General features: G+C 36.5%; 1 protein-coding gene across 2 annotated transcripts; it reads left to right on the top strand.

Moving 5' to 3' along the window:
• The first annotated feature begins 1,087 nt into the window (after positions 1-1,087).
• ldlrap1a (low density lipoprotein receptor adaptor protein 1a) lies at positions 1,088-20,360 on the top strand. 2 transcript variants are annotated; one of them, XM_067426222.1, is made up of 10 exons: positions 1,088-1,607; positions 9,236-9,378; positions 11,311-11,423; positions 14,543-14,657; positions 16,371-16,443; positions 16,896-16,991; positions 17,087-17,187; positions 17,321-17,355; positions 18,964-18,995; positions 19,663-20,360. In XM_067426222.1, the coding sequence occupies exons 1-10, from the start codon at positions 1,523-1,525 to the stop codon at positions 19,707-19,709; spliced, it is 840 nt and encodes a 279-aa protein (XP_067282323.1). In that variant the 5' UTR covers positions 1,088-1,522; the 3' UTR covers positions 19,710-20,360. The 2 variants fall into 2 exon arrangements, with proteins under 2 accessions (XP_067282323.1, XP_067282322.1); XM_067426221.1 differs by lacking the exon at positions 18,964-18,995 and having other exon boundaries at positions 1,094-1,607.
• The last annotated feature ends 4,854 nt before the right edge of the window (positions 20,361-25,214 follow it).

Genomic DNA, 25,214 nt, shown 5'->3' with positions numbered 1-25,214 from the left:
ACCTTGTGGACAGCCTTCCCAGAAGAGTTAAAACTGTGGTATAACTGCAATGGGTGGGCCAACTCCACATTAAACCCTACGGATGAACAAAGTGTAAAGACTAGCATTCCAAAACCTTTGGCAATATAGTGCATATCAAAAATGCCTTTAATATATGAACAAATACTACAGCAGTGAATCTCAAAAATGGGGCTCCGGACCCACTTAGAAAACTACTGGGGGCCGCAGGATGACTTAAAAGGATTCAAATAAATACTTAATAATAGCTTTATTAAATAAATAAAAAAATATTAAAATGGTGAAAAACATCAAATTAAGAAAACATTTATTTTTTCCTATCTAAATAAGTTTGCGTTTTTTTTAAACTTTGTCCAAATTAGCAGACATACTGACGGATATATTTTTTGGAGTGGCCTTCAAATTGTATTGAACAGTTATGGACGTTCGAGACAAAATGGTTAAGAATCACTGCTGCTCTACAGTCACCACGGCATATTTGACCCAAAACAATGTTTAATTATAACCATATAGTGGAAGATAATTTTTGACTGTCCACCAGTGTGAATGTGTTTCACAAGTAATAATAATTATGGGCTCAGTACACACATTTATTATGTAAACATAAACTTTTATTTTGGATGCGATTAATCTGCCCAGCACTAAAATAAATATACAAATATATACATTATATTTAAATACAAAAATAGTTAAATAAATGTGATAGGAAAACAAATAAAGCAATAAATGACTTAAAATAAATAGATTACTTTTAAAAACAAATGTAATCCTGAATTTATTTTTGTATTATTTTCCCCTTAATTTATTATTTTTTTCTCATTTTATTTTTAAATATATATTTTTTTGGTCCTCCATAATTGTTGACCCACAGTCCCAAAAAAGAAAAAAGAAAAAAATGTGCCCAGGCGAGCCTCACGAGGGCGACAAAGATGATATCAATACACCTCTATGTTCGTGTCACTTGTTTTTCGTGTCTTTCTGTCCCTGCGTCTCAATCAGCTCCGTAGTTCACTAGTCAGGGCACTGATCAGGACATAAGTCAATGGGCTGACACCCTGATCAGTGCCCTGACAACTGAACTAGGGAGCTGATTGAGACGCACCCACAGGGTGTTATTCTGCGACACGGACTGCGACCTAAACTTTGTGTATATTGACTTTATCATCAGGCATTATAGGGAGATATGAAAACATTAAGCCTCATATACCAGGTTCCTTCAAACAAGCCACTGTCTCGTTTTTGTACGCAGCCATTAAAAAAGCAAACGTCGAAGGAGGATTGTTTAATGCCGTTTCCATGGAAACAGAATCTGGGCGCAGCGTAATTCGAACGTCATTTTGATTGACGGATGAAATACCGCCCACCAGTCGACGCGAAGTGGCGAAGACTCAAGTATTCCCACAGATGTCGGCATCGAAACGGCAACAACAAAGTTGAGAGTGAGAAGACGTAGTTCATGGCCAACAGCAGCACCAGAAGACGCTTCTCCACTTAAATCCTCGCCATGGATGTGCTGAAATCAGCCAGAAGGGCTTTTATTCGGAGCCCTAGCCTGACCAAACAGTCTTGGAGCTCAGGCAAACACCAAAGTGAGTATTCGTGTCAACAGCGAGACTTTGTTTGAGGTGTTTTCACGCGTCACTTGTGTTATCCATCCGTTGGTATCAAGGACTGTACGAAAATGTCATCTGAACTTGTTTGTCAGTTAATCAAGTTTAGTAATACAAGTAAAAGATGGAGTTTGCCTTGTAGTTGTGTATCTTTATTAGTTAGTTTTGTGGGGTGAAATGTGATTTTTATTGTTTTTTTAATTGATTACGATTTATAAATATTCAGTGCAAAATGTGCTTAATGAACGATACAGGCGCTGCTGTCGACGAGATTCACAACCTTCATACTAAACTAGACGTTTTGGGGTAAGTTTACGTCATAGAGGTTTACTGTGTCTCAACCTGTTGAGCTACAGATGTAACGTTAATGATATGTCGATTTTGAGACATTGCTTTGCTGGAGTATGTTTGTTTTCATTTTCATTTACGAGCAACTTTTGAAGCATACTATGAGAAATATTTGCAGGGTTGCACAATGTCACTGACTGTAAAGGGATAGTTCACCCCAAAATGAAAATGTTATAATTTACTCACCTCCATTATGTTCCAAACCTGTATGAGTTTCTTTCATCTGTTGAACACAAAATAATATATTTTAAAGAACATTAGTAACCAAACCTTTGACGGCATTGACTTGCATAGTATTTTTTTCTTCTTTCTACTATGGTAGACCATGGATGGTCCAAATGGTCTGGTTACAAACATTCTTTAAAATATATTTTGTGTTCAACAAAAGAAAGAAACTCACACATGCTTAGAACAACTTGTCTGTACCATAATGGTAGTTTAACAAACTTAGGGTTACAGGATAAGTTGACAACCAAGCCAATCCATTCAGGCTTTGTTGGTCTCATGGTGCTGATCATCGGCTATCTCTCAAGCTTTGATCCTGAGTTTAGCTGTGACATCAGTAATGAACAGCCAATCACACGCTCTGGTTAATTGAAACTGAGATTCACATCACGAGAGAGAAGCAGTGAGATGAATTTATCTATTCTGTAGAATATTGCATGATTGAAAAATATTAAGAGCTTAAACAAATGTACACAGCAAGAAGAAAATACCTGTCTATGAAAGAGGAAAACTTAATAATAAAAAAAAGTTATGAAGTTAGTTTATTTAAACTCAAATGCAGTCATTTTTATAGCTTTATTTATTGATTTTAAAGCTTATTTGTATGACCTTTATATAGGCTATTTATATTGATTTTAACAAAGTGCCTATTTATGATTGATTAACTAAAATGATATATGTGTTATTGATTAAGGGTATAACAATTAAATAAATTATATCTTAATCATTTAAATGTATTATTATAAATAAGCATTGTTAAAAGTTGGACGGTTTAGTCTTTAAAAACCATTTGCTATGTAGTAACCTTTAATATGCAGTAAAAGGGGGAGTGACTTTATTGCATCATTGGTATGCTCACAGCTGATTGGTTCAATTTCATTTTGAGATATTTTATCCGGAACACAACCTTCCCTGAAGCAGGTTAGCTGTGGAGTGTAAGTTACTATGGAGATGAACACTGCTAAAAGCCAAACCACTTTAATGGTACCTAAAACCCAGGATTGGCACAAACTAAGCTTAAACATATCTGGCTAGCCATCTAAACTGGCTTCATGGTATAGGTCCCAGGAGGCTGGAATGTGGATATGTTCATCTCAGAACCAGCTTTCTGACACTGAAATTGTTTTACACCTCACTGACCTCCTGTAATATAAAATGAAAAAGTCCCACGGTTATAAATCTTCCAGCCTGAACTGAAACTTCAGTATGTTTATCTCAGAGTGCTCCTTTGACTCTCTTTAAAGTTTAACTGGGATACATTGAAAACCATTTTGTAATATTAAAATCTGTGAGGCTTCATTCTGTAAACCACTACGAAAAAAAAACACACGCAAGTTTCAGATTTACACTACTGTTTAATTTAAAAAAAAAATGTTTTGCTCACCAAGGTGGCATTCATTTGAGTAAAAATGTAATAGTGTTAATATAGTATTACAATTTAAAATAACTGTTTCTAACTGAATATATTTTAAAACGTAATTTATTCCTGTGATGGCAAAGCTGAATTTTCATCCGTTCATCCAAATTTATTGCCAGTGTTGAAAAACATTGAACTGCTTCACATTTTGTGGAAACGTCAGAATTCATAGATTAATAGAAAGTTCAAAATAATAGTATTTGATCGAAATATAAATCAGTCTTAAGGTTTAAAAAAAAAAAATGATAATAATAATCGTAAACATCTAACTTAGTTTTACTTTAAGTAAACATGGCTCTCGTCATGAACATAGCCATATAAGCTGGAATAGCATTTAAAAAGAAAGAAATACATTTAAAGATTTTTAGTGTCACTTTTAATCAATTCATTGCATCCTTGCTAAATAAATATATTAATGACCCCAAACTTTTGAATGGTTGTTTATTAGGTTAATATTTGTTTAGACATATAATCACTTATCTATCACTTAACATGTTGGGAATTAAGAAGAAAAAAAAAAGGTTCTTAAAATACCTCAAAATACTTGGAAATTAGCTAAATATGATCCAAAACAGAGCAATGGTGTGAGTAAACAGTGACTTTGTATGCTGTGTGACCTTTATAAAGCTGTTGCACTCAAAATGGCCGTTTGTTTGTTGCCAGAAGTGTTGCTGTGATGCAATCAGGTAAAAATCAAATTTGTACATTGTCGTTGATTTAAACATGCTGAAATTTTGGTACAGTGTGTTTTTAAGGGTTAATTAAAAAGGGACATTATACGAGAAGTTGCCTACAATGGTATTGTGAAATAAACAGTGCAAAGCCATGCAAAAAAGTGATTTTTGTCCACATCTGAAACCATTTTCTTTCTCTTTGGCATCCATCGTGGACTAGTTTACAAGTAAGTACTTGTTTGCTGGCATATTCAAGACATTCTGAAGCATGTTTGTTTCAGCTTCTTAAAAGTTGCAATGGACAAGCTCATAGCAAACCTTTGAAAGCAGGTGAAGTGGGCTGGCTTGGTCTTACAAGTGCAACTTTTTTCCTTTAGTGGGATAAAAAAGTTTGCTGTGCATTTTTATTTCCTCTTTAATTCTGTCTTGACTCCACAAAAGCGGCACTGTTTGTTGGCAGAAAGCTGCTTATCTTCATGACCTGGAATACAAGAAGTCTACAAACTAACACGGTTATGATTGTGTTTAGTCACAATTCAGTCGCATTGAAAAGGCTCAGGCTTTGCCAGAATGCTAAAAGTTTCCAACATCAGCAAGCTACCACTGTTTATAGGTTGTTCTCTCAGCGGCTGAGTGGTGGAGGATAAGACGCATTTGTGTGTTTAACATTCTTTTGTTGATCTACTGACCTACTTTTAGCTACAATAGAGACTTCACCTCATTTCCCTCCTTTTGGTGGAATCCAAACAAAGATCTTTTTTGTTTTTATTTGACTTGGTTGTGGCTGTTCATTTTGCCAGTGGGATTGTGTATGTTCCTTCTTTAAACAAGTGGTTTTAAACTGGTGGGGCACAACCCAAAACTTGGGTCATAGATAAGGTCGCATTTAGCAGTGAAAATACAGTGGGTCAATAGCTATGTTTTCATCACCTTTTTTTAATGCACATTTTGAAATATCGCATCAGAAACGAGTGATGGAAATGGCAAATTCCAGGAAAAAAATCCCTTTATTTGCAAAAAAAAAAAAGTTAGTTCACCCAAAAATATATGCAAATTTCATTAATTACTCACCCTCATGTCGTTGGACACCCAAGAGACCTTCATTCATCTTCGGAGCACAAATGAAGATATTTTTGTTTAAAGCTGAGGGCTGAGAAAGGCTTCAGAGAGGCCTCCATTGGCATTCAGTACATTCCCACTCACAAGACCCATAAAGGGACATCGATACAAAGTCCATCTCACTTCAGTGGCTGTACGATAATGTTACAAAATAGTTTTTGTGCGCAAAAAAATAATAAAATAATGACTTTATTCGCCAAATTATTGTCTTCTGTATAGGCCTTTCTGAAGCCTTTCTCAGCCATCAGCTTTCAACAAAATATCTTCATTTGTGCTCCGAAGATGAATGAAGGTCTTATGGGTGTCCAACGACATGAGGGTGAGTAATTAATGAAATAATTTTCCTTTTGGGGTGAACTATCCTTTAATGTGATCGAAATGCATTTGCCCAATAAATTCTGACATGGTGACTAATGGGCTGTTTTATGTACTGATGGTTACTAGGTTACCAATACCACAGCCATTTGCTCCAACTACTTGATTGAAACATACATTTGATGGCATGCATTTGATTTGTTTAAAGCACAATTTTTGGTTTCAAATATCCAAAAACTACTAGAACAATGTTATCTATTTTGACTTTGTGTTACTTACATTATCACAAATGTTTTCAAGAATGTTTAAATCCATAGAAATAAGCAATTTTAACCAGGACACGGACCGTATCAGTGTGTCACCTATCAATGACACCATACACTCGCGTTAGCTTTGAGTTCCGTTTTTATTTTGTAGAAACCATGGAAGCAACAAAGACGCTTTAATATATTTTGTGTTTTATAAGGCAGGTGAGCAACTGTCTGAATACATTCATCCACAGAAAACAAATCATTGTTATATAACTACTTATGATGTCACGTTCTGCAATATCCAAATGAACCATTTTTGGAACTTGATTGAATAAATGCTTTTTTATAATCTGCACAATACCTCTTATGTCAAAAGATCAAGGAAAATTTGATTTCTTATGTCATGACAACTACTTTACTGCTTATTTTGAAATGACAATAAAATAGACACTGCAGATTTTTTTTTTCCATTCTTTAATGAGGCTTTTTTTTAGATATCATTATGAAGCACAAACATGGTGTATAATATATATAATGTGCAATATTTGATACATTTGTCAGAACATTTGCATATTGCCAATGCACCCGATGCTACATGCAGATAATCAAATGAAAGTATATTCCATATAATCATGCACAGTTAGGATGGCAAAATGAATAGGCTGGGCCCATCAACTTTTAAACGTGAGATTTGAGGACGATTCACCTTTTATAGCTCATAATTACTTTCCTTTCTCTTGTACTTTACTTTCAGCTATCTCCTATGATCATTTCTCATCAGAGCGATCAAAAATGTCCTTCTTACTGCTCCAAAGTCATGTGCCTCAACAGAGAAAGTGCATAGCTTGCAGCAAACATAGCAGCATTGTAATGAAGAGAGAGTTTTTATGGTGTTTTATAGTGGCGAGATTTATCGCCCCATGCCTCAGGATCTTTGGTGTGTCGGTGCCCTGCACATACTAAAAAGGGAGGCGATCTGACGCAGAGCATGAGGGAGATGTCCAGCAGCAGCTGTTGAGGCTTTTCAAGGCAGTTCATTTGATAAAAGCATTCGATATTCACCTCTCATGTTTCATAAGGAGTCGTGTGAAAGAAGAAACATGAGTTAAGACTTCTTTTAACTTTCTAGGTAGACCTGGAATGTTCTTTTCTTTTTAAATAGACTTGTTCATACAGCCACCATTACCCCATCAGAATTTGATATGGTCAGTTTAGTTTGCAATTCTCTCCAAACTAATAAATATGATAAATCTGTCATCTCAACATTCTCATTAACATCTTCCTCTCGCTTGGGTCATCTACATTTATCTGCATTTGTCTCTTTAAGCAATAATTATTTCCTGTTTCTTAGTGCTGTTTATTTTTCCATTTTGAAAAATAAACGAAGCACATTCTTTCCTCTCTATCTGACCGAGATTGAAATAACTCCCAACCTTACCATGACCTCGCGTCAGGGGAAAAAAGCCATTTTGCACCGTAATCATATCTGGCCTAACAGCCATTTCAGTTTCTGATTTTGGAGCTTGGAGATATCCAGTGGTTTGGGCCACTCCACCCTTGGATGGTTCTCCAGGGACATGGTTAAGACAAAGTAGTTCTTTCCCCCTGTGATTAAGGGCCCTTGGGTGTGTCACTAATCAGTATGTCACTGGGGCTGTATTATTACGCCCTTTTCCATCTCTCTATGTCTATGAATTATCCTGGTTTTATGCTAGGGTTGTAGGGCATCATCAATAATTTTTAGCATGATATGTTATTTCAGGAGCTGTGGGCAAAGTAATGATATAGAAAGATCCTGTTGTGTCTGTAAATCACTTTTGGGAAACTGCAAGTCACTTGTCAGCCTTTCTTTGTAATGATTTGATCATCTTCATTTGGTGTCAGTGGTTATATAAGAAATGCCACATTAGAGCTTTAAAATGTGCCCTTGTCATGACATTCTTTAGTCATTTTTGTTTTCTGTTGGGTGTGCACAAGAAATAACAATCACTTTCTGAGACTAATTCACTGTTCCAAGTGATTGTGATTCCTGTAAATATGTATGATTCCTTGAACGCGTGATACGGTTGCTTAATGGTTAAGTGTTTGTGAGGTCTAGCAGACCAGTGGCTTGTTCAAATCAAAGTAAAATGAGATACAAGAAATGCATTTTCCTGACTTTAGTATAAAGTTCTATATATACTTGATTTACCCATCTGGGTCATAATTAGGAACGTACAGAAAAATAACACAATAAGGTGATTTTTGTGTGACTTGAATACCTGTGTTGAACACATCTGACTAAATGAAAATGTCTTGCCAGTTTTGGCTCAGTGCATTTGTGTTGTAATTCCTAGAATTTATCAATGGGGATTTTGTGAATTCTAAATGTCATTGCTCCACTGCCAAAAGCGATCAGGTGAGCCACAGGTAGCTAAACATGTGGGTCACAACAGAAATAATGAGCGTTTGTTTGTGTTCATCTTCGTTAATGGATAGCCGAAACGGTTTAATGTGTTATAACCATATTGGGAATTTATGCAGATGGCAGGAGTGTTGAAGGTTCACAGGTGCTCAAATCACATTTACATTTTACATATTCACTTTTTTTTTTCTTGGCATCAACTAGCTTAGTATACAAAACACAAGCTTGAGAGCAAAGAAGCCATGCTGCAATTGTAAAATTGCTATGTATTGTCTGAAAATAGTATCACTACGTTACTAAACAAATGCAATACAAATGCATAAGTTAACCTAACCCAGTTTTTTTTTTTTTTTTTTTTTTTTTTTCATCCCTAAGCTGAGCTTTGTGCAGGCCTTGTCAAGTTTTTCCACATTGTTTTTAGTGAAGATGAGCTGAGACAAAACACTTGAGAAGGAATTATGCCAGAAACACTGGTTGAAGAAAAACATGTTTAATTTCTGTACTTTTTCATCACTAACAGCTGTTCCAGAACGTTGGTTGTCTTTGTCTGTTTTCAGTCAGCCCTGGAAAGAAAGTTTTACAGAGGCATCCAAAATGTTTTTGGCCTGGAATAGTTGTATTCTCTAGAGCAAAGGTTGATTCCAACAAATATTTACTCATGCACTGTTATTTTTTCTTTAATATTTCATATCGGTTCATGACCTCTAAAGCGCTAGTCTCTTGTGTGCACTTTGGTTCGAGTTTACAGTTTGTCAGTGCTGACTATGTTTAACCCACATGTATAAATATTTTTGTAGCTATTAAGCGTTGCCTCATAAACTCTTCACTCCATTTATATTTTCTCCTTCATGCAGAGCTCCCTGAGAATTGGACTGACACAAGAGAGACTCTTCTGGAGGGAATGACCTTTAACCTTCGGCATCTGGGGATGACTCTGGTGGACCAACCCAAAGGCGAGGAGCTCTCAGCTGCTGCTGTCAAGAGGATTGTTGCCACTGTAAGTTCTGTCAGTTATCATATAGCTTGGATATGAAGAGATGAGAATAAAGATCAAGGCTGCATCTAAAATCGCATACTTCACTACTATTATTATAGTGTGTAGACGTGCCGATTTTCGGTAATGTGCTTGAATGAAGTGCCGCTCAATGACAGCAGAGGGCGCTGATGAACTACAGAATGCAGCGGTTACCCCGCAAACCCCGCAAACAAAAGCAACCGCGCTAGTGAAGTTTTTAAAACAGCCATTCGTTTTTTGTAATCTCGATGTTGTTCATCACAGCACCAAATACTTAAAGACTTAATAGGCTATTTATTTTCAAACGTAAACATTTTTGTTTTAATCTGGACTACAACATGCCCTAATGATTAGTTTTTTTTTATTATTTGTTATTGTTCAGTAAAACTGAGACATAAGACTTCATTAGTTAACATGTTAATTCATTATTACCAAACTGACAATGAAAAATACTTATAAAGAATTAATTATTCTAAGTAATGTTAATTTCTTAGTTACTGTTTAATAACATTAAAATCAAAAGAACTTTTTTTTAATGGACCTAAATTAAAACTAACAATGATCAGTATTTCTTAAATAACATTTCCAAAAACATTATACTTTCTATAACAAATGTAGCTATTGCTCAATCTTTTTTAACGCATTAAATAATGAGAACTTATTGTAATTTGTTACCTGTTGTTCTTTATAACCTAATTCTTTTGCACTTTAATCTGTTTAAAAATTGTGCTTTTACAGCTCTGAAAAAAATTAAGAGACTAATTAAAGAGATTAATTTTTTCCAGAGCTGTATATATTTTTGGTGCATTGTATTATTGTATTTAAACATTCAGTTATTTTTGTCATTACAAAAATAGTTCTTAAAGCTGTTATGCTGTGACAACACTTTTTTTGCAACTTATTTCAATATCGTGATAATATCGTATATACCGTGATAAAAGCTTCAGCAATTAATCGCAACATGAAAAATGGATATCGGCACACGCCTAATAGTGTGACAAATTAAGTGTGTCCACATTCAAAGTACCTGTAGTACTCACATTTACATTTAATCATTTAGCATATGCTTTTATCCAAAGTGACTTACAAAAAAGAGAGCAATAGCAACTTAACAAACAAGGGCAACAGCCTGCAAGTGCTGTAAGAAGTCTCAGTTAATCGAGCACAGTACACAAACAATTTGTTTGTGTACACAAACCGTAACTAATCGAGAGGATGCGAGTTCGGACGCAGCCCATAATATCATTGTGACAGCCTAGCAACCACATAGTAACTCGCACGATTAGGCAAAAAGTACCCAGATGACCTACTGCTTTCAGCAAGATTCTGAATTGTGATTCTGATGGGCACATTATTATCCCATGAGGCCACAGGATCGGATTTGTGAATGGCAGTGAAGCTACGGAAATTATGCTGTTGGTCACATGATGATGAAAGCCTGTTGAATGTAGTACGTCCAAATTACATTCATACTACACAGACACACACACATGCTACATAGAACATACTTTTTTTCAGTGTGAAGTAATTACTTATTCAAAATAAGTACCTAATCGAGAGTATGCGACTTTGGACGCAGCCAATAATATCATTGTAATGGCCTAGCAACCACATAGCAACACCCTGCAATTGCCTGGAATAACTGCATAACGTGTTAAAAATATGGAAAATGTTAGCAGCTACATAACAAGGCCCTGGCTCATAGCCTTCTAAACCGCATAGCAACACACTGGCAATCACACTGAAAACCCTAGCAACTGCATAACAACCAGCTTAAAACAATCATAGTCATCCGTACAGAACATCTTCGAATCAAGAACCGAGTTCTGCACAGACAAGCGTCACCTATAAAATCGCCAATGTAAATTACGTAGAACACGGACAAGCATTTATCGTTATTTGTTCATTTGTTAGGCCAAAGCCAGCGGGAAGAAACTGCCTAAAGTGGCCCTGAAAGTGTCTCCTCAGGGAATCATCTTGTGCGACAGTGTGTCTAACCAGCTGATCGAGAACATTTCCATATACAGGTGAACTCTACACACCTCTGCACAACTACTTTTCTCACGTTCAACTTCCTGTTAAACATTCACTTGCCGTGCCACTGAACCACATTAGACTAAGAAAGGAATGGTCTCGACACGCTTCCTATTTTTTAGAAGTGAGTGTGTCTGACCTACAGTGGAGATGATTTTTTCCTTCCATCCAGTTTTTTACCATACACACACACTCACCTCCCAAGTTTCTCACTAGAGACATGTGAAATACAGCAGACCGCAGGAGAACAGCAGTAGTCCTCATAAATCTCATCTTCATAGTTGAATGTGCTTTGGTTGAGAATACTTTACACACACACACACACACACACACATTTGTTTTTGTGAAATGTGGGGACATTCCTTAGGCGTAATGGTTTCTGATTCTGCCGCTCAAGAAACATTTCTTATTTTTTAGCAATGTTGAAAACAGTTTTTTGCCGATTAATATTTTTGTGGAAACCATGATACATTACCACTGAAGGTTTGAGCCATAAAGTAAGGCCATAAAAAAAACTTTTATTCAACAAAGATGTATTAAACTGATAAAAAAGGGGCAGCAAAGACATTTCTAATAAATGCAGTTCTTTCTATTCATCAAAAACATTTATCAAAGTTTCCACAAAAAGTACTTAGCAGCAAAAACTGTTTTCAACATTGATAATAATAATAAACATTATTAATAATTAAAATCTGATCCTGCTCAAAAACTAACGATGCCTCAAAGCCATTGTTTTTTCTAATCTTTGACAAGTCCAAGACTTAGATAAAAAGTAAACAAAAATCCAGTTCACAATTACATTTTATATGTGCGTTTGTGTGTGCGCACAATGCAAGTTTAAAGTAAACTTGTTACATGAATTTTGTGTAAGGGATAATGTACACCCAGCCGGTTGTTATCGCAAAATAAACCCAGACAGAGTGATCAGGACCCCGACGCGGAGGGGTCTTGCATCACTCTGAAGGGGTTTATTCTGCGATAACAACCGGCTGGGTGTACATTATCCCGCTTATTACACGGCTACTAGTCTCAAATAAATTAGACGCAAAACATTGTCTTGAGATTAAATATTTGATTAGCTCTTACGCAAAGCTTCTGCGAAGAAAAACAGTTTCAAACTGCTTTAAGCCTTTGTCTATTAATGCTAAATGTTGAAAATGAATGCTGAAAGCGTTAGTTCACCCAAAAATGAAGCCAAGCCTATGATTTACTCACCCTCAAGTCATTATAGGTGTAAATTACATTTTTCTTTCAGACAAATACAATCGGAGTTATATTTAAAAAGTCCAGGCTAACGTTAATCCCAGCAGTAGTTGTAGTTGTGTTTGAAGTCCATAAAAAATGCAGCTGTCCGTCAAATAACGTGTTCCACGCAGCTCCGATGGGTTAATAGAGCCTTCTGATTCGAATCGATGCATTTGTGTAAGAAAAATATCCATATTTAAAACTTTATAAAGGAAACCCGCCTTGAAGTCTTCCATTGTAGCCATTGCTGTTTAAGTATTTAACAGCCACAAGATGGCGCCAGCGCTAAGCATATAAGTAGTACCGGTCAAGATAACTTGTATACCCGGATGAGCAGTTGTTATCTGGAAATAACATGCCACTGGAATGCGTGATTGACCAATCAGAATCAAGTATTTCACTGAGCCGTGTAATAAATCATAATAATCATTAAAGGGGGGGTGAAACACTCAGTTTCAGTCAATCTCATGTCAATCTTGAGTACCTATAGAGTAGTATTGCATCTTTCATATCTCCGAAAAGTCTTTAGTTTTATTATATTTATAAAATAAATATAGGCTGTCCCGAGTCTTTCTGGAAAAAAACCGAGCGCCTGGAGGCGTATCGTGTGGGCGGAGCTAAAGAACGACGAGCTCACCCAAAGCGGTGACGTTCTCAAGCGTGGAGAAACCCAATGGCTATCTTAGCTAATACAGATAATGATCCAGAATCAAATCTGAGGCAGAAATATATTGAACAGGAGAAACGGCAACATCAGGACGTCCGTCTCTGTGGTGTATTTAGTGGCCTGTCAACATTTGTGTGTGTTTACTCGCAGTTTATGAGGACATGATTCGGTTTATGGACTATTGCATGTGACTAAACCTTAGCAGTAGCAAGCCAAACAGTTTTGCAGGTCAGACTAGTGTAACGTTATACATAAAACAACAGTGAAGTAACCGTTAGCGCATTTGAATGACGAAGCACGCGATCGTGTCGTTTACTGATGTTTACTCACGCGACGGTAGCCAACAGCACAGACATTTGAAGCAGTTTTACTCACCGGCTGCTTCCAAAGCAGGACCAAACCTTTATCGCTGGGACCGCTGCGTCAAAAACACACTTCTTTGGTATGATTTGGTGAAGTCCTGTGACAACACTGACCGTGGAGATTCGCGATGTTGTGAAGCTTCCCGTCATTTCTGCGTTCAAATCGGTTCAAATGCAGCGTTACCTTCCCGGAATGCTGTGCTGAAGCGTTGAAGTCGATTGATGTCACCCATAGGAATAAAGTGGAGCGCGGCGCGACCATAGAGCGTGTCTGAAGTGTTCACGGACGACTGGATCTGCACCTTGAGACCAGTGTTTATCACGCGCACGCGCACCCGACCGGAGAAGAGCCCGTACAGCCCATAAAAGGACCTTCCACTTTATTAGCGTCAAGCCGACCCACACTCGAAAAAAACTCTCCGAAACTTGTGAGAAACCGGAAGGAGTATTTTTGACAAAGAAATACTCCATCAAACGTTCAACATTAGTTTTTGAAACTTTGTCTATGTTTAGGATGGGAATCCAAATCTTTAACAGTGTAAAAAGCTCAGTATGCATGAAACAGCATTTCAACCCCCTTTAAATTAATTAATTAATGCATCAATTGATGAACTAAATTATTAAAATTTAACATCATCTCTCTTCCCTTATTTGTTTAAAGAAAAAACAGCAGCAGTCAGTTCTTTAGTGTATAACAGTAGTATGGAAAACTGCCCTTAAAGCTCCAACAGCGTCTGTGTCTGCTCTGCTCCATCTACTCTGCAACACATCATTTTTATTTAGACAGACCTGACTGCATGTCCTTAACGCTGGTCTGTTTTGTGACCATTTCTCCCAGGATATCGTACTGCACAGCTGACAAGATGCATGACAAAGTGTTTGCTTTCATCTCCCAGAACCAACAGAATGAGACGCTGGAATGCCACGCGTTCCTCTGCGCCAAACGGAAAGTGGTGAGTGTTTGATGCTTTCTTTATGAAAGCTGTGAATCTTCCCATCACCACAAAGACTTCTGACTGGAACAAAAGGAGTCAAACAAAGCATGGAGGAGGAGGACAGTTTTTCAGAATAGCTGACTAGATCACTTTCCGTCTGGTGAAGGACATGCTGTTCTTCTCAGCATAGCACAACTATCCAAAAAACATGTTAAACATGCCTGTTGAGGCTAGATGTTGAGGTTTAGATGCAAAAAACTTGTCCTACATAGGCAGCATTTGAAGGCACCCTATGTTTATTACTTATGTGAAGGCTGTTCTGAAAGCTGAGCGATTTCAGAGATGCATTTTGACCATATTGTAAAGCAATAGAGAAAGTACTTCCAGAATGCACTGCGACACACTTGTTAAAAACGTTTGTGAATTACTTCATAAAATCTTATAATAAATTTGATTTAATAAAAGCAAATAATTATTATATTCAATGTAAAATTAACATGAATTAATGGGTCTGCATAATAACCGTGCTGTAGTGTTCTCTCCCTCTCGTTCATAGTGAATGCAGCCAACTCCATCTCTGCTTGTGCCACGAGTTTAACATGCATTTAGGAAAGCAATGTGGGCTAGGTTTACTTTATTTACACACTGGCATAATATCCAACATTTTTGTGGACAGTGTTGGCACTTCAGCATTTCGACAGTATTCCGCCAAAATAAAAGCTTGATAATTTGAAAGTTTGAGATTGAATCATTTAAGACATTAACTATAAGCATTGTAACTAGAATTATTATAATTATCAAATTATTTTTAACAGTACACTTGTAATTTATAGCAGTGTTTTATTTATTGCACAAGCCTGACTTTAACAAGTACAATGCAAAGCGTTGGATGCAGTGGCGTAAAGCACCCAGACTCTAGAGCAGTGGAGACGTGTTCTCTGGAGTGACGGATCACACTTCTCTGTCTGGCAATCCAATAAATGAGTCTGGGTTTGGGGGTTGCAAGGAGAACGGTAATTGCCCGACTGCATTGTGCCATGTGTAAAGTTTGGTGGAGGGTGGGGTGGGGGCGGAATCATGTTGTGAGGTGGTTTTGGACACTTAGTTCCAGTAAAAGAACCTCTTAATGCTTAAGTATACCATTAAGCTCCTTTGTGTTCCAACATGACTGCACACCAGTGCACAAAGCAAGGTCTGTAAAGAAATGGATGAGGGAGTTTGGTGTGGAGAAACTTGACTGGCCTGCACCGAGTCCTGACCCTGAACCTGATAGAACACCTTTGGGAGGAATTAGAGAGAGAGCCAGGACTTCTAGTCCAACATTAGTTCCTGACCTCACAAGTGTGCTAGAAGAATGGTCAAACATTCCTATAAACACACTCCTTAACCTCGTGGAAAGCTTTCCCAGAAGAGTTGAAGCTGTTATAGCTGCAAAGAGTGGGCCAACTCCATATTAAACCCTACAGATTAAGAATGGAATGTCATTAAAGGTCCTATGCATGTAAAGGCAGGCGTCCCAAAACTTTTGGCAATATACATACTATAATGACGTGTGTGTGTGTGTGTGTGTGTGTGTGTGTGTGTGTGTGTGTGTGTGTGTGTGTGTGTGTGTGTGTGTGTGTGTGTGTGTGTGTGTGTGTGTGTGTGTGTGTGTGTGTGTGTGTGTGTGTGTATATATATATATATATTTCTGTCTGATTGACTCCCCGTTGTCCTGTTGCGTTCCCTCAGGCCCAGGCAGTCACGCTCACGGTGGCTCAGGCCTTCAGAGTGGCCTTCGAGTTCTGGGAGGTTGCCAAAGAAGGTACAGTGTGTCATATCTCTCCTCAAAACAATGTAAAGTTCATTTATAACGGCTGAGAATCATACACCACACCTTTTATGTTTTAGAAAATTTGCTCTCCTGACAGGGTATTTGAGGGCATTGATGCTTTTGTGATTGATTATGGCAGTCAGACCATTGCTCTGTTGCCTTTTCTTGTTATAGTATTGTTATATCTTGTATAGATGGACACACACAAAATTATGCACTTTTTTGTATTTGTAAAACAGGAAACGGGTAATACATCGCCTTCAAAAAATCCCTTACATATTTTGTACTTGTCAGATAATTTTAGAAACTTTGTTTATCAAGAATGCAAAGAAGAACTTGGAACCCAGTGCTCCGTGAAAGTAATTTATTTGTTTGAATTTATATGAACTAGTTTGATTTGTGAAAGCAGGATCATTCGTGATGTGCTGTTGCTATGCTTTCAGAGAGAGAGCATCGTGTGAAATGGGATTCAGCTGGAGAGACGTCCATCAGTTCACAGTCAGAGAGATCGGTCTGCCTGACCAGCCTGAAAGGAGGAGGTACTGACTCCTTAAACTCTCTTTGCCTACTCTTGAAAAAATATCCCTTTTACACTTCAATATTAATGGGCTTATTTTGGGTGGGGGTGTTTTAGCTGTAGCTGCAGAGAACCTCTTGGACATCGATGATTACTCATGTGCTGTGGAAAATGTGGACAACCCCACTGAACCCAACAACAACACCACCACCCTATGGGTATGATCATGTCCACTTATGAATGTTTTTCTTTGGAATGTGACTCACAGGGAGGATTCCACATGAGTGACTTCCGGCCACTATCTTTACTCCTCATCTTAACATCTGACTACCATTTTGCTCCTCTTTTCAGGAGACAGATGATGGTCTGGAAGAGGCTTTTTCAAGGTATGAGGCACCCAGAGATGTTCTTATCTCCTCTTTCAAGCTTCTGTTTTGTCTGAATCTCCTTTCTATCTCTTCAGTGAGGAACAGGAAGGACAAATCCTTGAGAAGTGAGCTGCGTGTAAAAAGCATACTGATAACCTCTCGCGCATCAAAGCGATCTCCAGCTACGATCGTTCTGCTTGTTCTTTAAGATTGTTGGAACCCTTTGAAATTTCCCTTTCGTTTGCTCCGCATAACAACTTGGTCTTTGATTAATCATTCAGAGCAATTGAGCAAAGGCATTTTTCCCACACTGAGGTCTCATTAAACAGCTTTACTTACCAGTCGTTTGGCAGGATATAACCTGCAAATGTAGTTGGCCCTCAATGATTTATTTCTAATGGCATATAGATGACAAACCAGAGGAACCTGCCCTGAGCATTTGTGCATTTATGTGATAAAGTTCGTTTGTGTAAGGAAGGAAGAGGACAAGGGGGTCGGTTTGACTGCTGACGCTTCTCTTTATTAGAACAAAATATATTAATATCATTAATAAAGAATTGCCTTCAAGGACAATAAGTTATTATTGTTAATAAAACATTTGTGATAATAATAATAATTACACACACATTTTATGTACATAACTTATATGGCAATACTTAGTATTATACACTTATTTATATACATTTACAGATACATATGCATGCATGCATTTTATTTACATATTACTTTATTATTATTTTTATTTATTATTATTATTATTATTAATTATACACATACAAGTGTTATATACATTTATATTATTTACATAGTACAAATTATTCTTATTCTTATTAATAGTAGTAATAATAGGTACTATGCAAATAAAATAACTATAAAATCTATAACTATAAAAATGTGTATAATATTATTATTATTATTATTATTATTATTATTATTATTATTATTAAAGAATTGCCAAGGACAATAACGTTAGGTTATTGTAATTTTTTTTAAAAAATTGTTATTATTATTATTATTATTATTATTATTACAAAATACTCATTATATATATATTTTTTTATACACATGTATTTTATAGATTTTATTTTGTTGCTAATAATAAGCACAATGATCATGAATGATATAATAATTATAATAATAATAATATGTTTGTAGAACTGGGCACATTAATTAGAATTTTAAAAAATAACTGTAATAAACTGTAATTGTTTATAAAAAAAAAGTAAATTTATATAATAAATGTGTATATAACAACAATAATAATAATAATTGTTATTATTATTATTATTATTATTTAGTAGTAGTAACTTCATAATTTATTTATTACTTCGTATTTCTTTAAATCTTGCATCCGAGGAACCACGTGTTGACTGAAGGATATTTATCAGTTTAATTGAAGATGTGAGTTTCTTTATTGAGTCGCATCATCTTCAGGGTTGAAACAGCTAATACTGTATTTAGCCTCTCGTCTTCTGATAAATTAATCTCAAGATTAAGAATATTCAGCTAAACTGGCTGATTCATGCATTGTCACCTTCTTCAGAATAGAACTGTTTCTTAAAGGAAACAGAGAAACATCCTGCAGCTCTCAAGCCCTTGATTGTTGTACTCTCTCTCTGTCCCTAGCTGCAGTTTGGATAGCTATGAGTACTCTCCAGGTAACAAGTCCAGGTCCAGTCCTGTACCAAACGTCCACCCAAGCCATATCCAAATCTCTGTCTGTCAGTCTTTAACATCATCCCCCTCCCCTGTTGTCTTCCAGAACCTTGCCAACTTTCACTGATCAACCCAACCAAATTAGCGTCCTTGTCTGGGACTAATGACCCAACAGACTGATCTAATGAGTGTGTAGTGAATTTGACGGCAGGGTTCTGCAATGATCCATATTTAAATGCAATTTGCATTTCAGCCATGATTTTATTAGGCTTGTTTACTTCAATATCCCATCATCATCAGCCTAGTCAGTTTGTATGTCGTTTCAGTTTGTCTTTTTCATTCCCTTTGTTTTTATCCCTGAACATTATTAACTTTATTAGTGTAATATGATTACATTGATATATTGCATGACTTCTAACCTAACGAATGAGACCATAGCAGTTGTTAGCATAGTAAATAACATGGTTATCAACCAAACGTGGCTTTTAATGAACCCTTAAGGCACATATGGGCAATTCCAGCATTATGGGTGACTAAATCGGGTCTAATAAAAAAAATTCCATTGTAAAATTGACATTTGCATGGAATTGCCCTTATGCTACACTGTACATTTGCATCACTGTAGAGTTTCAGAATTTTCAGTTTGCATTCATCTGTCTCTTTCCCCAGACTCGCTGAGTCTCGTACTAACCCCCAGGTCCTGGACATTGGGGTGATGCCTCAGGACTGGTACTCTGAGACCGAATGGGACAAGACCAATGGAAATGCACCAAGCGCCGATGAGCTCTCCAGCCTCTGAGCACAGATGGGTACGTGAGAGAAGGAAGATCCAGGAAACTCGTGCAGGAATCTGCGTTCAGGTGAAATGATCGGTCCTTCTCATCCCCATCATCTAGTCCATCACACCAAAGCAATCGCAGATGAGTCTATTTTTGCAACTACAACAACAACAACAAAAAAAGCGATATCCTACCTGAGTTTACATGCTTTATTTTTATCAATCAAATTGTATACAGAATAACGTATGTAGATACCAGAGTCAGTATTGTTTTCATGTATGAAAAGAAATGTGTATCATATAAAAATATAATATGCATATTCAGGTGCACTGTAGAGTTACTTCAAGGTCTAACGCTGTCATTTGCTGCTTTGAAATTCATGTATCGCCATAATGCTCTTCATTAATGATAACACAGAAATCAGCGTTAAATTCAGTCTTTAGCGTCTTTCGAGGCCTTTAAATCATATTTCAGTATTTACATGTGTATTTTTTTTTATGTAATCAGGATTGTATGATTGTTATAACACGCCACGGGGCCATTTAATATTTCTCTAAAAAGTCTAATAAAAGTGTTCTGTTAATATTATATGAGAATGTATGCCATTTTTTTCATACATGTCTTTTGTATATTTCATTATTATTATTATTATTATTATTATTGCTATTATTATTATTCTTTAATATGTGATTTATATTTTATATAATAATAAAATAATATAGAAAATATAATAAATAATATAGAAAATATATAGAAAATATAATATATATGAAAAGTCTTCCAAACCAGTTGTTCTATCGAGATGCAAGCTAATATGCCAATGTCCCAAACATATTATATTACATTTTTATAATTACAAAAATATATTTTGTATTATATATTATATTATATTAATTATATTATCTATTTATCAATCTTCCAAACCAGTTATATCCCATTATGCCAGACATATTATATTACATTTTTATAATTATTAATTATATAATCCTTTTATCAATTTATCAAACCAATTGTTCTATGCAGAATCGGGAGAATATCCAAATGTCCCAGACATATTACATTTTTATAATTAAAAAATTATATAATATAATATTATATTAATTATATTATCCATTTAATAATCTTCCAAACCAGTTGTTCTATGCGGATGTGTGAGAATGTCCCAGATATATTATCTTCCATTTTTATAATCATATTATTTCACATTAAATTAATTATATTATATTAATTATATTTCATTGAAAAGCTGGGGGTGGGGGGGGGGGCGTTTCCAGTTTTTTTAAATTATCATTTATTTATTTATTTATTTTTATTTTATTTATGTTCCTGAAGAGGGCAGCATTGCCTTCGAAATTTCTTTGGCTTTTCGTCTCCTTTTTAGTCCTTTGTGTGTTTTTGTGCATTAGCTGGGTTTCTTTCACATTTTCTACATTGGTCCCAGATGGCACAGAATGCACTTGACACATGTGGAGCACCTGCAGCAGAGTCTGTTAGAAATGCCACAGGAGAGATGTCTTCACTTTACTGAAACACAATCGGCATGAGAAATCCCTGTACTCCTCATATATGACAGTTATTATTGCCTTAGATTGCAATATATTGGATAGAGGTTTTACAAAAACCTCAGACCTGTAAATCATATCCCAAGAAACTCTTACTGAGAGCTCACTAGGTATCAATTCAATATTAGTATAGCCTATAATATTCTCATATCCTGTAACCCATAAGAAAGCTTTTCTTGAGTAGGCGTACATGTGATAGCTCAACCAACGTAACCTTTGTGCTCCTATGAAAATGGAAAGATATTTATTTCCCTGTACCCTTTGCTTCAGCTTATAGAATCGAACCCAACCGGTTGAATTGCCTATGGTCGTGTGTATTTTGTTGCATACATGTGTGGAGTGAGGTGTGCATGTGGGTTGAAGCGTATGACGCGAAGGGCTCCAGAGAACCCTTCACACACACATACGCACAACAAAACTCCAACAAAAACGTGTCTAAAAATGTGTGGGAGGCTCAGCGTTTCAGAAAGCGTTTCTCCCCTCGCGCTCGCTGCAGCCTATTCTCTCCCGTGAGGACTTTCCCTCAAACTTATTTTGCATTTATTGTGTGAAATGTTTATTTTAAGTCATATATATAATGCAGTTATCTCTCTTCTTTTTTTTCCTGACACTTGTTTATATATAGGTGAATTGTGGGTGAAATGTCATTGATTTAGCCAAGGTCTCTAGTTCAGAACGGATAAAGCTTACGCTTTAGAGCCAGTAAAAATACATTAAACCAAAAGGGCAAAAGTCCGGAGTGCCCAGGCATCTGTATTCACTGAGCTGCTGTCTATGAATGGCCGATGGGATTTTGCTTACACTCTAAACACACCAAGGTTGAACAAGATGGATGGGTTTGATCACAGAGTCGGTTGAGAATGTACAGCCCATTACTTTTTACTTTATTTTTTACCTTAGAAGCCATATTCTATAATTCAAAGCTCAGTAATTTCGATCTAACTGCCATCCGTTGTGTACATTTGACCCAGATGAATTGCTCTGATCTGAAAGTTTCCTGCTGAAGGTCTTTAATTTACACCGTACGGATATTTCTTTCCATTCAGCTGCTTTTCTGTAGTGCTGTATTAGCTGGGGTGCATAGCGACTTTGTTTCAATTACCATAAAATGTTTTTTAAACACTCAGTGAAGTGTTATTACTTCATTAGTCAGTGACATCTTAAATACAGCCTGTCAACGGAAGTCAACCGCTTAGATAAAGTCCATAATTAAACAATCAAGGTTTGATTGTAAATTTGGGGATAATACAGTGGATACACTTCAAAATGAGGACGAAAGGCCTTCAGGAACTTTGCGGTTGTGAAACGTTAATATGTGTAATACGTCCATAGTTAAAGTGATAGCTTACCCAAAAATGAAAACTAGCCCATGATTTACTCACCCTTAAATCATCGGAGGTGAATATGACATACTTTTTTTCAGACGAATGCAATCAGAGCTATATTAACCCCTTATCTTTCATAATACCACAGGTGGGATGCTTGGTTCTCTTTTTTTTTTGATGGCCTTTTTTGTATTCTATATTTTGGTAATCATCATAAATTAGGTATCATTTGAAAGCTTACAAACTCAAAATTCATCCTGTGAAAACCGTTTTAAAATCGGACGTTTACATTTACATTTACATTTAATCATTTAGCAGACGCTTTTTATCCAAAGCGACTTACAAAAAAGGGGAGAGTAATAGAAGCAACGGAACAGACAAGGCCAAAAACGTGTAAGAGCTGTAAGAAATCTCAATTAATTAGCACAATACACAACATTTTTTGTTTTTTTTTTAAAGACAGACATCTACAACAAAAACTCACGTCCGCAAAGTGCCGAACACTGGATTTTGATAGCTATGATAACAACCCATTAGGACTAAGGCTGTTGCCCCAGGACGTTTGCTTACCATGGAAACGGCACTCGAATTTCTTCTAGCAAGCTCCTCCTTTAGTGAGCGGTGTCAAGTTTCATATAATACAAAATTGATTTTTAACTCGCTTATAATAAAAATCTTTTCTAATCTTGACAAAACGCATATCACCGGAAACGTCTCAAGGTTCCACATTTGGTAACTGTCTTGTGATGGAAGTGATATTTGGACAGAAATGTACAGGAAAATGCATCAAAATAACAATCAGTGCAATGTGGTTGACATTTTTATTTTTGGTACAGCACTTAAATGAAATATTATGGGAACTTCAATTTTTTTGTCTGGCTATCACCAGAAGAAGCCCAGTTTAAAATTGAACATTGGTCTGGGGAGTCTGCTCTGTGTTTTCACAAGAGGCGTGATAAATGAGCATAATTCAAATGACTCTCTATATGCAATTGGATAGTCCTTCAACCAATCAGACCACAATAGGCGTGATCAACAGGCAACGACCCAATAGCTGTCTCTCATTCGATTTAATTTAAAAGGCTGCGTCCTCCGGAAGTCAGGTCCTGTGAAGGATGCGGTATACGGAGTGCCCTCAATCAGAATTAAACGAGATCCCTTCGTAGGACACTCAGGCAGGGAGAGTAAAATGACTATGAAATGTTTCGGCTCCGGGGGGTTAATAAGGCCTTCTGAAGTGAATCGATGGGTTTTTTTGTAAGAAAAATATCCATATTTATAACTTTAGAATAGGGCAATATTAGCCATCAGAGTGTGCACACAGATCCACACTTCAAAAATCATTTTTTTTTTTTTTTTTTCAGACCTAAACATTTGGTTTTCTGTGATGTGTATCACCCATGTTTTTGCCATTTCTGTTGCTGTCATCAAGAACAGCATGTTTTTTAGGCAAACGAGTAACGCTTTGGATCATATAGCATTGTTTCCCAGCAAAGTGTGTTTATGAATGCATGGACTTCTATAATTAATTATAATATGTGAATTAATGTAATACTATCTATGTGTATCAAACATTGTTAACAAAGGCTTGGCCATGCCCCCCATGGACATCCCTGTGTCCCCCTGGACCAATCGCGAGGCGGACTTGATGATAACGTGTCATTTTCTCACTCAAACCACTGCTGCCTGCTGCTTCTGACTGCTTTAAGAGGGAAAAGCTGCTCAAAATTGCTGGTCTAGGATCTGTAATCCTCTGAAAGAATTCGTAATAATTGCATATTATTAGCAAAAAGGAGTTGGCAAAAGATCCAGTGAGTATCTGTATTTGCATACGTCAAATGTTTCAATTTCCAACGTGTTTTCGCTTGGTGGGTAAAGCCAATCACAGACATGTTTGTTGAGTTCTAAAATGCAATGGCCAATCAGGTGTTAAAGTTAGAATCACTCACCATTGTGCTAATCCTCTTAAAGTGTAGACGTTATGAAAATAAGAGATTCACTGTGTCGTCAGCTTCACTGATTAATATAATGGAACTTTGATCCATATAGTGGAATATAAAGGAAGACCGCGTTCATTGAGGAAGTGACAGCTTTTAGTGATTACAAAGAGAGCGCTCTTTGTAGAATACATTCAGAGTTTGAATACAACTTTTGTTTTCCATTCTTGACAAGCAACCACATGCATGCTTCAATACATAGGCCCATCTGCATATAAACGAAATTGTGATGACTGACAGTAGCCGCATTTCCATTACCCTTCAAATTGCGCAAATTGAAATGGTGACCCGTCAATTTTGCAAAAAACTGCCATATATCGCAAACAAGTTTTTACGCATGAGGTGCTTTTTCAGGCAATTTGAAAAGGGAAATTTCTGCAAAACTACAATGGAAACAAACACCTCATACGTGACGCTAACAAGTTTAAGATGCTTTCTTTACCGTTGATGCTTGGATAACATGCCTACGTCTCTGATTAAAAATAATGGGTAGTGCGGTCGCTGGGATATACATAAACCCACAATCATCAATGGCATAATTTTTGGAATGACTTGTCG

This window comes from Pseudorasbora parva, chromosome 19, assembly GCF_024679245.1.
Source record: "Pseudorasbora parva isolate DD20220531a chromosome 19, ASM2467924v1, whole genome shotgun sequence".
Classification (NCBI taxonomy): Eukaryota; Metazoa; Chordata; class Actinopteri; order Cypriniformes; family Gobionidae; genus Pseudorasbora; species Pseudorasbora parva.
The sequence above is the reverse complement of the archived record's forward strand: the minus strand, read 5'-3'. Positions and strand labels throughout refer to the sequence as shown.